The sequence below is a fragment of the Vespula vulgaris genome, chromosome 5 (genome assembly GCF_905475345.1).
Source record: "Vespula vulgaris chromosome 5, iyVesVulg1.1, whole genome shotgun sequence".
In the NCBI taxonomy this organism is placed as follows: Eukaryota; Metazoa; Arthropoda; class Insecta; order Hymenoptera; family Vespidae; genus Vespula; species Vespula vulgaris.
In genome coordinates, this window is record NC_066590.1 from 1,128,230 (window position 1) to 1,142,288 (window position 14,059).

Consider the following 14,059-nt stretch of genomic DNA (forward strand, 5'->3'; position numbering starts at 1 on the left):
TTTTCACTTTTCAAATGTGTGTGTGCGTTGTATAGTAACACGCGATATTATCATACATGAAAATTAGAATAAAAATCAACAATGAATTCGAGCGACCTCTGACATCAAATTTAACACAGCCTTATTATTTCCTCTGTGCATAAAGCTTTATATGATTCGCGATATTTTTTTTATAGAATTTTTATCAATATGAATCTTACCATAAATATCATCTAATATATCTTTATCATAGCCTTATCTGATTTACAATATTTTTTTTATGCAATAATATTGTATATTATATAATATATTAATATGAATTCTATTATAATTATACTAATATGAAACGTATATGTAATATCGACAGATTAAACAATCTATTTCAATCTCTATTTTAATCATAAAAATACTGACTCATCTCGCACATGTCTGAAACGTAGAGACGTATCAAAAAATGGCGCCAACTTTACAAAATTTAAATCTAAAGTATAAACGCAGTTAAGAGAAAAATCTGTCTAATCCTGCCCATAGATTTAATATTCGAAATCCATTCGAGATATATTCGTATTTAATTCGTATTATTAACGTTTATTATTAAAAAAAAAAAAAAATAAATAAAGATCATACTTTTTAATAAAATTTTTAAGAAAATTGATCCACAGAGTAATAAATGAAGTTACGTAAAAGTAAAAAACGAGAAGAAGATATTTCAAAAGATTCTAAATAAATCATTTCTAAGGTAGGATTAATGCGATATTATAGATACTTATAAACCATACCTTTATGATTGTCATTTTCTAATTATCAATCCGAAAATCAATTCTTATTGCGTACGAGTCTTTCGTTTAAAAAAGACGGCGCTGATGTACCGATTCAGGATCTGCTATTAACTTGGTCGCGCATGTAAGTTGTGAACACCGGTAAAGGCGGCACGTTGAGAGCCGTTATTAACCGGATCGTTGATGAAACATATACATATATACAAACGGTAACAAAATTTTCAACGATTATTTGATAAAAGATCATCGATTCGAACTAAAAAAGGGAAAAATATATCTGTATAACTATTTGTCTTTCTCTTTCTCTCTCTCTCTCTATATATATATATATATACACACACACACATATATATAAATAAAAAAAAAAGAAAGGGAGAATAAATGGCACCACGTAGAAATGCGAAGCAAGCCGATGTTGAGCCCGTGGAAAAAGTCGCGGAAACCGGCGATGTATCGCCTCCAAAACGTACAAAAGTGGTCAAACCTTTGTCCGTAAGTCTTGAACAATTAAAGGATACGAGATCTACGAGATCTACGAAAACACGTAACGCGGAAGAAACGGAAGAAATAATAGAACCGGAATCAGAACCTATTAAAAAATCGAGAGCAAGAAATAAGGTAGTGCCTGCGAAATCAACAAAACTTGCATCTCAGGAACAAACAACGAAATCTGAACGTAACGTTAAGAAAGGAAAAGCTATAGAAGATATATCATCGTCTAATGATCCAAATGATCCGGTTATTGAAACGAACGATTCGATATCTCAGAAAATACCCGCGAAAAAGACTCGTGGAAAAACAGTTACGATAAAGGCGGGAACAACGGATAACATCGAAGGTACGATATTTACGAGAGTTTATTTCCGCACTCACATGTACACAAATACGCATCCAATTTTAACCATTTATATTTGCATTAATTTTATTTATTATCTCGTTAGTTTACTTGATAATGTCAGCATTTTTGTCTTATATGTATTTGTCCTTTATTAAATATACATGAGTAATATCTATGAACTTATGAAAAATAGAGAAGAAGCATATTGAATAGATAAATTACAAGATGAAATATTATTTATAGGAGATATATTCAAAAGGAATAATATTATGCATTTTTATAATTATATTTGCTTTTATAGAAATATCATTTTTTTGTTCTTTTTTTTCTACTTTAATTCTTCTTTCCCAATACTTTTATCATTTTTTTTCTTTCTTTCTTTCTTTTTTTTTTTTTTTTTATTAATATATTTATCATATATAACTTTTACTCAATAAATGATGTTCCCAGTTTCCTAGATTACTGTATAAAAGAAAAAGAGAAATAGATATTTGATAATAATATATGGTTTTTTTTTGTAGAAATATATAAATGAATTCATGTTTCTTACAGCCAAAGCAAAACCAAAAACAAGAGCCAAAAAAACTGAAACACCTAAAGATACAGATACCGAAGTAGTATCCACAAAAGAAAAAAAAAAGAATGTGGCTGAGAAAGTACCTAAGGAAACCAAAACAAAGGTAAAACCATTAAAGAAAGTTGTAGAAAAAAATGATACTATAGTTGTAGAAGTAAAGAAAAAAACTAATGCTAAAGCTAAAACAACAGAAAATAATATTTCTAAAGTAGAAAAATCTACTGTGAATGAAGAAAAAAAAGCCAAATCACAAGGTACTAAAAAAATGCGGAATCAAGCAGATAATGTTCCAGATGCAATCGAGAATAATGTTGAAGAGACCAATAATTCTAAACCAGTTAAAGGAAGACAAAAAAAAGTAAATAAAGATAATGCAATTATAACAGATACTTCAAAGAAAGGACGTGGTAAAAAGGAAACAGTAACGGCTGTTGTAAAAAATGTGGAGGAGAAAGAATCAGAAAATGCTGAATTATCATCGTCAGAAGAAGAGAAGGAATCAGAATCAGTTGAAGTATTATCAAAAACTAATAATGTCCAAAAATTGACAAATAATACTGATAATGAGTCACCAAATTCTGAAAATGAAGATTCAACAGAATTAGATACTCCAGGTTTAAATAAAAATAAGATAGAAGATTCTATATCAGATGGCAAAGATAATGCCTCAACAAGTGAATAGTAAATGTTAATGGTAAGTAAATTTGATACATGTTTCTCTATATATTTATAAATAATTTATCAATATAAATTTCAGATGCAAAGGTACGGAAAGGGAGAAAACTATTATCACAAAAAAGAAGGAACAAAAACAGTACCTTACATTCTTAAAGAAGTTATATTTTTTAAAAACTAAATGAAGAATACTATTGGACTTGATTCATATAATCCTTTCTAGTCCTAACGTTTTATTCACAAGATTCTTATTTGTCACATTAATGGAATAACTCTTAAGTTTATTTTTTTTTAATAGTATTGTGTAAGTTATGTCTTAAATAAAATAGAAATGTTAATGCTTAAGGAAATAAGTAATTAAAAGTAACATTTCGAATATTTACTTTTATATTATACTGTGTATATATGTAGTATTTTTTTATATATTTATATTAGAAAATCTGTAAACAAATGAGAGCTAAATTTTTTGTGCACATGGTGCTGAATGATGCTCGATATAAATAATCGATTGTTAGTCCTTCAACGCCACCAAGTGACGAAACGTGCGAACTTACTATATAAGTGTCCCTTTCATCATAAAAGATATCCAACTTACGAAGATTTAACCTAAAACCTAACGAGGAATATATTATATATTAATGTTTACATAATTCAAAAGAAAATAAAAACATCTGTATAAATTATATTAATAATGATATGAGGAATCTCGTTTCAATTGAAACTAGTTAAAGAGATATTGAAAGATGAACGTAGCAAAAAAAATAAATGTTAATTTTTCATCCTTGGTGGGTTTAAAAGCAGAACTTTTACGGAAACAAACGGAAGTAAAAGAAGCTAAGGCACATATCGAAACTACTCAAACCACAAAACTTAAACGTAAAATCAAGCAAGTGAAAAGTGATCATAAAAATTCTACTAAAGAATTAACTGATGTAGAAGATATAAATGCTCACAAAAAATCTAAGCTAGTTTTAGAAGCTAAAGCTAGATTGTATACAAAGTTAAAAAAGTCTAAGAATAGTAATGAAAATTTTCTAGTTGATTTTACTAATAAATCAGATGAATCTGAAGAAGAAATCCTAAAAGAAGATGATTATGATGATATGTTTACGGATCCTGATGATAGGTGGGTTGAGTATGAAGATTGTTTTGGCCGTACCAGAAAATGTTTGGCTAAAGATCTACCACTAATGCGTGAAAAAGATGAATTATTAAAACAAGAAATTACAAAGAAACATATGCAGCAGAATGAGTCTAATACCGAAGAGACACAACAAATAAAAGAACCTGAAATAGATATTATGAGAAGAAAATGGGAGGAACAAACACAAAAACTAGCAGAAAAAGCAGATATACATTATCAAGATATTTTATTTGATGAAGCTCGTGCACATGGTGTTGGATATTATGCTTTTTCACAAGATGAAAAAGAAAGAGCCAAACAACAAGAAAATTTAACTAACTTAAGAAAGGATACAGAACAAAAACAAAAACATATAAAAGAACTAAAAGATTTGAAAGAGAAGATGGAACAAAATAGATTAAAAGCAGCAAGAATTAGACAAAGAATTAGAGCAGGTTTACCTGCTGAACCAGAAGAAAACTTACAAGATGATCCTACGAATACTACTGACATTTCCAATGATATAAATACTACAAACAATATTTCTTTAGTACAAGAAAATAAAATATCTAGAGATGATCCGCATAAACAAGATATTAACATAGATAATGAGAAAACAAAAGAAGAAAAAATAAAAGTATTAGAAGAGGTCCTAGAAAATCAAAAAGTTTGGCGAGAAATGTCTCAAGAGGAATGGGTATATAAATGTAGAAAAGAAAGAAATTTAGAATTTGCACCTGCTTACAATGATAAAATTTTAAACTCAAATTTTGTAAAAGCTACACAACCTAATGATACTGTAGTATCTAATCAAGTCTCAAATCAAACTAATTCTTTGATATTTTCCAATATCTCATCTAGCAATCAAAATACCTCAATGGATAACTCAAGTAATTCTAATAATGTGTCAAAGCAAATGTGTTCTAATAGCAATGATCAACAAAATGATTCATTGACAGAACAATTGTTTGACACAAATACAAATGTTCCTTTAATTACATATCCGCATATGTACTATAAAGGAAATGATACTGCAGCAAAAACTTTAAAATATAATAGTAATCCTAAGAATCAGCCTAGTCAAAGTATTAATAATGTATTAAATAAAACTATAAATGAGGAAAAAATAGCAGCCGGTCTTAGATATTTGAGAGAAAAATATGAACAAAGTCAAAACCATTGATTTAATATTTGCATTACTTAGAACATTGTATATATTAAAATTATGTAAATGTATTTTTATGAAATTATGTAATAGGAAAATAATAAGTAAATTGTAATTTTAATAATAGAATATTTTTTTATCATACTTATCTTATAATATATGTTAATTTTGTGTATTTACTTAATAATATATTTTCTTATATACTTTCTTTTGTTAAAATTTTTTATGGTCACTGTTCTTCCTTATTCACCTAATGTAAAATTAATCCCAAAAAATATTAGAAATTAAAGAGTTATACATTTTTGTATTAATGTAAATCCAATAAATATATACCTATGACATCTACTTCTATACGACTTTTACAAGTAGCGCATTGTAGAGGATGCATAACTTCTGCATATTTCTTTAAACAAATAATATGCATCATAGCTTCACAATGAATACATCTTTGACCCTGTAAAAGAAAGTAATATTTATTTGTATAAATATATAGTAAATTGCATAAGAACTATTCTGTATATCTTACAAAAAAGATGACTTCCTTGCATAAATTGCAGGTGTGAAGAGAATTGTCATAAGTTGCTTTAAAATAAGGCATTAATTCGGCTATACTGCGTACTCCAATATAATATTGACCATTCTAAAAGATATAATTTTATATGTAAATATAGTTTGGCGTGTAATTTATAAATAATTAAATGATTACTTTTAATAAGAGCCACTTTTTGTCAACAATATAATCCAAAAACTCCGTTGCATCAATTTTTGACAATTTTGTGTCTAGAGATGTACATAAATTAAGACATATTGTACTAGATACACAACCATTAGTTGCTGTTATTATTTCAGAAAATATTTTTCTTAATAGTTCTAATTTAACTTTAGAAAACTGTATCTGAAAACTGCAAAATAAAAAATAAGTAAGTAAATAATAATTCTCATTGTTAAAATTTTGTCTTACCTACTTATATCTTGAAGAATTGTACTTGTAATTGCCCAATATGTATCACCCGTTATTTCACAGGTTACAGTTTTTATCATCATGTTCAATGATAGTAATTTTGCATTAATTTCATAAATTATATTTTTTACTTGTTTATTATCTAAAAAATATACAATTATATAGTATATATATTTATTGTCATAGAATACATTAATAATTTTTTATAATAATTATATTACTTTGTTAAATATATTATTTACCAAATAATGTAATGATTAATTCTTTACTATCCTCATCATGTAAGATACCCTCTTGCATGATAGCTTGCAAAAATATTTTATGAGATTCAGTATACATTTTTAGATTACTAATAAAAATTTTAATTTATAAATTATTCACATGAAATTATTCAGAGATAATATCATCGATACCATGTACAATTGTTTATAAATTTTTGTTATACGATAACATTTCCCGCATATATTTACGAAATTATTTTTACAATTTTCGTAAATATATAAGATAATAAAAGATACGAGAATATAAAATTAAATTTTTTAATTTCTTTTAGGATTTTTTAATAGCAAAGAAATTATTATGAAACATAAAAGTATCTAATAAAAAGGTAAGAGTTTTAACTACACGCATCCTACACATTGACACACTTTATGTGTGTATGTATGTATGTATGTATGTATACGAAAAGGCGGGATAAGCGAGGTCGCCATAGTGAAATAAATAGAAGAAGAAAAGGCGGGATAAAAGAATGCGTTGTAGATCTTTTACCGCGAATACATAAATCATTTGTGATTGTAAGTACGTATGTTATGTGAAATTATATAAAAACAAATAATAATCATTAATTTAAGGTAATTATTTTTAATTGTTAAGATATATGCAAAATGATTACTAGTCGGTATGTTAGGTTAAGAATATTCTTCAAAACGCAATTTATTTTTTTTTTTATTCAGTGAATATTTAACAGTTTTTTTTTATTTCATAATAATTATATATATATCTTTTTCATTATACACTTTTAAGTGCAACTAATCTATATGTGTATATATTGTTAATTGATAATTATTCATAGTTTAAAAATTCTGTCATCAAATTATTAAGATTTGTTTTTATTTTATGTTGTATAATGTTATTTGTGTTGTTTTATATTGATGATGCTTGATTCTATATTACAACAATATATGATTTGCTCATCTATAAAGTAATGAGAAAATATTTAAATACAAATATATATTAAGTCAAATTTCATTATAAATAATATAATCATAATGTTTCATTTCAGATTACATAATTAACTATGGTTGAATCAGATCATAGCAATGAGAGTAAAGAGGTAGGGGATGAAATGTCTCCTTCAGAAGTACCTGATGAGTCAATAAAAACAACGGGCAAAAGACAACGTACTTTATCGTCTGAAGAAGAAAAATTACCTACTAAAAAGTCTCGTAATTCTGTAGACAAAGAATTACCAGCTTCAAATGGATCAACATCAAATAATACCAATGATGATACAAAAGAAGAAATGGAACAAGATACAAATTCAACAAATAATCAGAAAAGTATATCTTCACCTACAAATAAACCTCATAAAAAGTCAAATAAAGGAGAACAAGAAAATAAGGAAAGCAGTTCACCACACAGAACTAATAGTACAAATGAAACAGATGATGAAAATATGCATAATGCATCCGATGATTCTTCTGTAAGAAAGAGATATAACATTATATTTTATTGTATACGTTTAGTTTCTTTAAAAAAATATAATAGTATGAACTTGTATAATTTAAGAGTATAATATTATTTATTCATTTTTTATGCAAAGTAAATAAGAATAATTGTACAATATGTTTATATCAGATATTCTCAAACTTTTCTGGTGGCGGAATTTTCAGAACATTTTCTAAAGATCGCGGGACCTCTATATTTTTTTTAACAACAGATTCTTCTTTCCTGGTCGGACAGACAATGATTCGTCCCGTTTGGTACAAAAAACAAAAATCTAACGAACGTGACGTCGTTGAAACGTTGGCCGTCACAATAATTCAGCCACCAGATAGTTACGCGGAATCCCTGAATTTTTTGATGAAATTCCAGGGTTCCACGAAACATATTTCGAAATTGCTGATCTATATCATAATAAATATTGATAGATATTGACATATAGATATTGATAGTTTTTTTCTTTTTTCATATAATTCAGGAGATTACTGAAACACCTAAAAAATCTGTTACAAATGAAAATACTGAAACTTCATTGAAATATAAGGAAGATAGTGATAATGAATCATCTAAAGAAAATATCAATTTAAATGCTACAGTGTCATCTACCAAAGACACAGAGGTAGTAGATGGATTGGAACTTTCTGTAGAATGTGCAAGTGATAAGGAAGAATCTAGTTCTGAAAGTGAAAAAGAGGACAATCATAAACCAAGAACAAAAACAATTATTGTAAAAGCAAAGCCAAATGAATCTGAACTTGATGTTAGTTCATCTGAAGTAGAAGAATCGAACGAACAAAATTTGAAGGACACTTTACATACAAAGAAAAATCTTAAACAAGGAAAACAAAAAAGTCTTAAAACATCTTCTAATGCAAAGAAGGCTTCTGGTTCAGAAGATAGTTCAGATAATAATATTCAAGATGAAGAATATAAACCACAAAATAAGAAAAAGATTAAAAAGAGTTCAAATAAGAAAAACACCAAATCCTTATCTGACTCTAAAAGGGGTCGTGGCGTAGGAAAAGTTAATTCAAAAAAAGGCCAAGATAAAAATTTAGTTAATGACAGTGAAGATGAAGATAATAATGATGATGATAAAGGCAATGACATTGAAAAGAATGATAACAAAGATATTGCTGATAGAGTAACCAAATCAGTTGATGAAAATAAAGATGAACAAAAACACAATTCATCGACTAATGAAACATCCAATAGTGAAAGTGAAAGTAATAATGATGATCCGGATCAAACAAAGGATGGTAAAAAGAAGAAACGTAGTTCTAATGTTAGTTCAATTAAATAATTAATGAAATGTTTAACATTGTTGCAACTATTGTACATTTATTGCATAATATAGTGTTCTAATGTAGTACATTATTTTAGAGACCTGAAGATGATAAGAGGATACAATCATTAAAAAAGTATATAAGAGCAGCTGGTATAACTGTGAAATCATATCATGAATTATGGGGTGGATGCAAAACTAATGCTGCAAGAGTACGACGATTAAAATCATTGCTGGAAAAACATGGAGTTAATGGAAGACCAACTTTAGAAAAGTGTAAAAAAGTGAAAGAACATAATGAAAGATTAAAAGAAGTATCTGAATTGGATAAGAGCAATATTATATCAGAAGGTTATTTCACTTTGCAATTTGTATTACATTTAAGCTTTTTTTTTTTTTTTACTTAAATTACGTACATTTGTTAAAATGATAATTTGACACATACACAGAGAGATTTTTTTTGATGTTACATATTTTTTTTTACAGGACGTATCACACGTTCTCGTAGAGGTATGGATACTAATAAGAACTCTTTAGTCTCACCAGAAACTCCATCACGATATCGCGAAGCTCGCAACACGTACAAAAGAATTCAAACTGTTATTGATAGTGACTCTGAGTAACATATAAGTAAAATTTATTTATATAAATTGTTCATATAAAATATTTTTTATCAGAATTTCTAAAATTGAATTTTATGCACGGATTTGTTATTATTTCGGCTATGTGTAAATTATATCTTATATCTATTTCTAAAAATAATTACTCTACGTTAATGAAAAGTAATAATCATATTACAAACAAAAAATGTATTTTTGGCATTTTTCTAATAAGATAAAAAATATTTTTATGAAATTTCTTTGACATGTAAAAACAGAGATCTTCTCAATGCAGGTTCATATTGTATGCTTTGAAAGTTATGTAATATTTTATAGCAGCGTTTCCCAAAGTTCTCGTAAACTGCTCTTACGAGTTTGCGAGAATATTGCAGTAACAGCCATATCTTATAACACAATAATTACAGTCTACAGGTTCTTAAAAATTGTATATTATAAATATATGACTGTACGGCAAAAGATTGAGAAACACTGCTCTACAGGTTATATCATTTGTTTATTGTAATGAAAAATATCAATGTTACAATTATACTTTAATCTCTAGTATATTGATCATATTTCTAATCTTTAAAAAATTGAAGATATATAAAAATATAATATGAAATTAAATCATTATACTTTCGAAAATGTTATTTTGATTTTTTTACTGTTTTTGGCGATTTATCTAATTAAGAAATAGAATTTTAAAAAGAGGAAGTATAAAACAAATCTTTCAATTATTTTTATGAATAAGTTACTTGATGATTTTAGAATAGTTACTCAATGAAAATAATTAATTATTAACAAAATTTATATGTAAAATAAAGGACTATATAAATAAAATGCATACTCTTGTATGCACTTATTATGAATTTTATATAAATGCATTATTAATGAATCCTATTATTTATGAAACATATAGTTATAGATATTATTGTATTATTATTAAAAATGCTTATATTAATATGGCATAATGATAAATAAAACTAATTTGCAATATCATCAAATAGAAGAAATATAAATTTGATTGTATTTTGATAATATCAAATTATATCAAATTATATGTAATATTTTTCAATTAATTAGAAAATTTGGAAATGCAATCTTTACTACAAAATAGTTTATCTTCTTTGACTGCCATTCTACTATTTAGTAAATTCTTTTTACACATATAACAACAAAAACACATTTCGATTGCATGAAAATTTAAATTTTTTATAGCAACACCTTGTTGATCAGCTGCAATCACTGCATTACATGCATTGCAAGTTTTTGCATATGTATTCTGATAACAAGGAAGGCACAAAGGATGATCATTTTCAGATATATATTGTTGACCAGCTAATGGAATGTCACAATCCCAGCAGCAAAAGTGTTTTACATGATAATTATGGCCTTCAGCAACGGTATATTCTCGTACAAAAATTAACTGTGAAGGAAACATATATTATAATATATATCAAATCATATAATAATTCTTATATAATTTACTTACTTCGTCACAAGCAAAACATCTTGGAATCCCTAATAGAGCTGCTAAATCTCTACCACAATACAATTGATTCTTGTAATAGAAATATACAAGATCGACAAGTAATTCATTGCATGCAGAACAAACAAAGCATCCTGGATGCCATAATATATTCTTAGCTTTATCTACAGTTACAACTACATCACCAACATTAATTTCTTTTTGACATTTCTCACAATTTTGTGGTTTTGAAGATTCAATAGTTAAACCTTTTACAGCTCCATTAACAGAATCTATATCTGGTTGATTTTCTGTGGACTGATTTATTTTGCAATTCGGCTCGAATGGGAATATTTGATTTTGTAAATTCTCAGAATAAGAAATAGCCGATTGCACATTTTTGATACCACTTAATTTACCCTTTATGCAATTTGTATTATCAATATCCGATGGTAATGTAGATGATTCAGATTTTTTAGGTTCTTCTTTATGATCAATATTATATTTATCCTGTGCATTTATAGATGACATTGGTTTGTTTTCAAACGAATCTGCATTACTTATAACGTTTTGTGTTTGTGGTGAGTATGAAATAGTATTAGATGGTTTATTTCTTGCATGTATAGAACTTGTTTTATCTTGAATAAAAGTTGGTGCAATATTACTGGCACAAGTAGATTGAACCACTTCCGATACAGGTTTAGATACACGTTTTTCTGCTGTTATGGGTTTAATTCCATGTTGTGGATCATTTTTTGTCATATCTATTACGTTACTTTTAGGCATAGATCCAATTGATGAAAGATTTTTTTGTGAGTCCATAATGGCTGCTTTGTCCACTCCTTTATTATGTGCGAAATTCCGTGTATGATTAACTTGTGAATTATCTTGCATACTGTACTTGCTATTCAGTTTATCCCGTATAAACATTAATTCTTTTTTATCTAAAGTACTACTAACAATATCATGTACATTTATTGCACTAGGTGGAAGTAATGCATTTGCTAAAATATTATCTGCAACTTCGAGGAGATTCATTTCTGGATGTTTATCAAATATCTCTGTATTGGGTGGTTCTACCTGAAGGTCAACATTGCTTTTATGATGCACAGTATTCTGTTCTATATGTTTAAGTTTTTTATCATGGTTTGTTGTTGGTAAAGAACATGGATTAATTTCTGTATGTTTACAATGAAGAGGTTCACAAAATTCATGCTGACAAATTACGGGTAATTCTGAATTTGCATCATAAGTAGATACAGAAGAATTAACTAATTTATGAAATGAGGCTGGCTTTGAACTTTTATTATCTGCAAAAGTATGGTAAATTCATGATAAAATATGGAACAATATTCATATTTGTATAATTGATAAAAATAATGTAATATTTTTATTACCTAAAACGTTTCTTTCATTATCCTTTGTTTCCATGTTAATTTTTGCATCTGGTCTATTTTCAAAAGGAACTTTTAAATATGGAATATTTTTTGTAAAGCTACTAGGTGTTCGAAGTTGTGGTATGGTTACAGATATCTGTGATTTATGTTGCGAATTGAAACGTTGCATATCCGTAGCATTAATTGGTGTCATTAATGATCGATCAAATGGACGTGCACCTAACATCTTTTATAAAAAAAAAGGATATATAAATCTAGTAAAGATATTATATATACGTACAAAGTTTTAGAAAAAAAGTAACATACCTTTATTACTTTGCCCTGTCCTACATATTTTTTCAAATTTTCAACATAATTTTCCAATTCTTTTTTCTCTACTTCACTAAGTTCATCACATGCTTTATGATCAATATCATGTAACGGCAATTGTTTTTGTAGCAACTGTTTTCTTAATATTGCACCAGTGGATCCAGAGATTGGTAATTTTTCTATTGGTAAAGCATTCATATAATCTGTAGCAAGTTCCTTAGTTGTATCTGGTGGTATCCAGTCAAATACAGTTTCACTGTTATTTTGTTTTTTATTGGATATAACCAATACTGAAATATATAATTATGATTTAGTATAAAATATTTTTATATACAATTTCATTTGTGATATTCATAATAAAAAAAAATATATGATGATAAAGTATTTACACATAGGTTTTCTTTTTGATTTTCCAGATGGACCAAATAATAAATCGAACTGAGGGAAATCATCATTGACAACGTCATGATCATCTCTGCTACATTTACAAATTTTACAAGTCTTTCGCCAAAAATGTAAATCTAAACCAGGACACAAAGCGTTACATATCATGCATGGTGCTCCTGCTCCGGCTTCATGCGCTAAATGGGGCTAATTAACAGAAAAGAAAGAAAGAAAAAAAAAAAATATATAAAATCAATCAAAAAATAAAATAAAATATATATTAAAATATTTTGCTAATATAATTAATAATAAGAAAAAAAAGTTATATATATATAACTTGTAAACAATTGTATGCCTACATTACATGTATAAAATAAATCGATAAAGCCAGTCAATGAATTTGTTAAATGAAATGTTTATTTATGTACTATGAAATTTGTCTATGCAAAAAATATGTGAAAGATGTAAATATAACCTTTTTTTTTCGATTTTCCAATTCCAAAAGCCACTGAGGACGATCACCTGTTTGTTCCATGTCCTTTTGTTTAAAAACTAAAAAATTCTTAATTAATAATTATAATCACTTTATGGCAATGAAAAAAAATAATGAAGATAATAAATAACGTAAATGCTATAAATATGTTTTAATCTTGAACACTGTTTTATGATAATTATAAAATTTTATGCAATAACTTCTATATCAAAGATAAGAATTTTTGACAGCGAACTTGTATGACGCATAGATACCTATATATATAGTAATATATTCATTATAAGACTTTGCGCATGGAACTCTGC

General features: G+C 27.0%; 5 protein-coding genes across 9 annotated transcripts; 3 read left to right on the forward strand and 2 right to left on the reverse strand.

Annotated features, from left to right (window-relative positions):
• Positions 1 to 853: 853 nt before the first annotated feature.
• On the forward strand, positions 854 to 3,198 carry LOC127063719 (tubulin glycylase 3C-like). The gene is made up of 3 exons (XM_050993807.1): positions 854 to 1,596; positions 2,149 to 2,867; positions 2,931 to 3,198. The coding sequence occupies exons 1-2, from the start codon at positions 1,140 to 1,142 to the stop codon at positions 2,853 to 2,855; spliced, it is 1,164 nt and encodes a 387-aa protein (XP_050849764.1). The 5' UTR covers positions 854 to 1,139; the 3' UTR covers positions 2,856 to 2,867; positions 2,931 to 3,198.
• Positions 3,199 to 3,334: 136 nt separating this feature from the next.
• LOC127063713 (coiled-coil domain-containing protein 174) lies at positions 3,335 to 5,286 on the forward strand. Its single transcript, XM_050993798.1, has one exon. It carries the CDS (start codon positions 3,592 to 3,594, stop codon positions 5,152 to 5,154), a length of 1,563 nt encoding a protein of 520 aa, XP_050849755.1. The 5' UTR covers positions 3,335 to 3,591; the 3' UTR covers positions 5,155 to 5,286.
• LOC127063724 (non-structural maintenance of chromosomes element 1 homolog) lies at positions 5,240 to 6,795 on the reverse strand. Its single transcript, XM_050993817.1, has 6 exons — positions 6,340 to 6,795; positions 6,098 to 6,239; positions 5,843 to 6,038; positions 5,663 to 5,776; positions 5,470 to 5,590; positions 5,240 to 5,386 (listed from the first exon to the last, which is right to left on the reverse strand). The coding sequence occupies exons 1-6, from the start codon at positions 6,434 to 6,436 to the stop codon at positions 5,379 to 5,381; spliced, it is 678 nt and encodes a 225-aa protein (XP_050849774.1). The 5' UTR covers positions 6,437 to 6,795; the 3' UTR covers positions 5,240 to 5,378.
• Positions 6,780 to 10,348, forward strand: LOC127063712 (HIRA-interacting protein 3-like). Of its 4 annotated transcripts, none has more exons than XM_050993795.1 (5): positions 6,780 to 6,891; positions 7,380 to 7,799; positions 8,298 to 9,104; positions 9,203 to 9,455; positions 9,591 to 10,348. In XM_050993795.1, exons 2-5 carry the CDS (start codon positions 7,395 to 7,397, stop codon positions 9,725 to 9,727), a joined length of 1,602 nt encoding a protein of 533 aa, XP_050849752.1. In that variant the 5' UTR covers positions 6,780 to 6,891; positions 7,380 to 7,394; the 3' UTR covers positions 9,728 to 10,348. The 4 variants fall into 4 exon arrangements, with proteins under 4 accessions (XP_050849752.1, XP_050849753.1, XP_050849751.1 ...); XM_050993796.1 differs by having other exon boundaries at positions 6,788 to 6,895; XM_050993794.1 differs by having other exon boundaries at positions 6,801 to 6,948.
• Positions 9,134 to 14,007, reverse strand: LOC127063706 (uncharacterized). Of its 2 annotated transcripts, XM_050993777.1 has the most exons (6): positions 13,737 to 14,007; positions 13,267 to 13,468; positions 12,875 to 13,167; positions 12,569 to 12,794; positions 11,196 to 12,481; positions 9,134 to 11,129 (listed from the first exon to the last, which is right to left on the reverse strand). In XM_050993777.1, exons 1-6 carry the CDS (start codon positions 13,794 to 13,796, stop codon positions 10,779 to 10,781), a joined length of 2,418 nt encoding a protein of 805 aa, XP_050849734.1. In that variant the 5' UTR covers positions 13,797 to 14,007; the 3' UTR covers positions 9,134 to 10,778. The 2 variants fall into 2 exon arrangements, with proteins under 2 accessions (XP_050849734.1, XP_050849735.1); XM_050993778.1 differs by lacking the exon at positions 13,267 to 13,468.
• Positions 14,008 to 14,059: the final 52 nt, after the last annotated feature.

Bases quoted from the DNA above. Each gene is read 5' to 3' on its own strand.
- LOC127063719 (XM_050993807.1), top strand. From the start codon at position 1,140: ATGGCACCACGTAGAAATGCGAAGCAAGCCGATGTTGAGCCCGTGGAA. The intron at 1,597-2,148 runs GTACGATATTTA...TGTTTCTTACAG, and splicing joins AACAACGGATAACATCGAAG to CCAAAGCAAAACCAAAAACA.
- LOC127063713 (XM_050993798.1), top strand. From the start codon at position 3,592: ATGAACGTAGCAAAAAAAATAAATGTTAATTTTTCATCCTTGGTGGGT.
- LOC127063724 (XM_050993817.1), bottom strand. From the start codon at position 6,436: ATGTATACTGAATCTCATAAAATATTTTTGCAAGCTATCATGCAAGAG. The intron at 6,039-6,097 runs GTAAGACAAAAT...TTTATTTTGCAG, and splicing joins ATTCTTCAAGATATAAGTAG to TTTTCAGATACAGTTTTCTA. The intron at 5,591-5,662 runs GTAAGATATACA...TTTCTTTTACAG, and splicing joins GCAAGGAAGTCATCTTTTTT to GGTCAAAGATGTATTCATTG.
- LOC127063712 (XM_050993795.1), top strand. From the start codon at position 7,395: ATGGTTGAATCAGATCATAGCAATGAGAGTAAAGAGGTAGGGGATGAA. The intron at 9,105-9,202 runs GTTAGTTCAATT...ACATTATTTTAG, and splicing joins AGAAGAAACGTAGTTCTAAT to AGACCTGAAGATGATAAGAG. The intron at 9,456-9,590 runs GTTATTTCACTT...TTTTTTTTACAG, and splicing joins GAGCAATATTATATCAGAAG to GACGTATCACACGTTCTCGT.
- LOC127063706 (XM_050993777.1), bottom strand. From the start codon at position 13,796: ATGGAACAAACAGGTGATCGTCCTCAGTGGCTTTTGGAATTGGAAAAT. The intron at 13,469-13,736 runs GTTATATTTACA...TCTGTTAATTAG, and splicing joins TGGAAAATCGAAAAAAAAAG to CCCCATTTAGCGCATGAAGC. The intron at 12,482-12,568 runs GTAATAAAAATA...ATACTTTTGCAG, and splicing joins TAATGAAAGAAACGTTTTAG to ATAATAAAAGTTCAAAGCCA.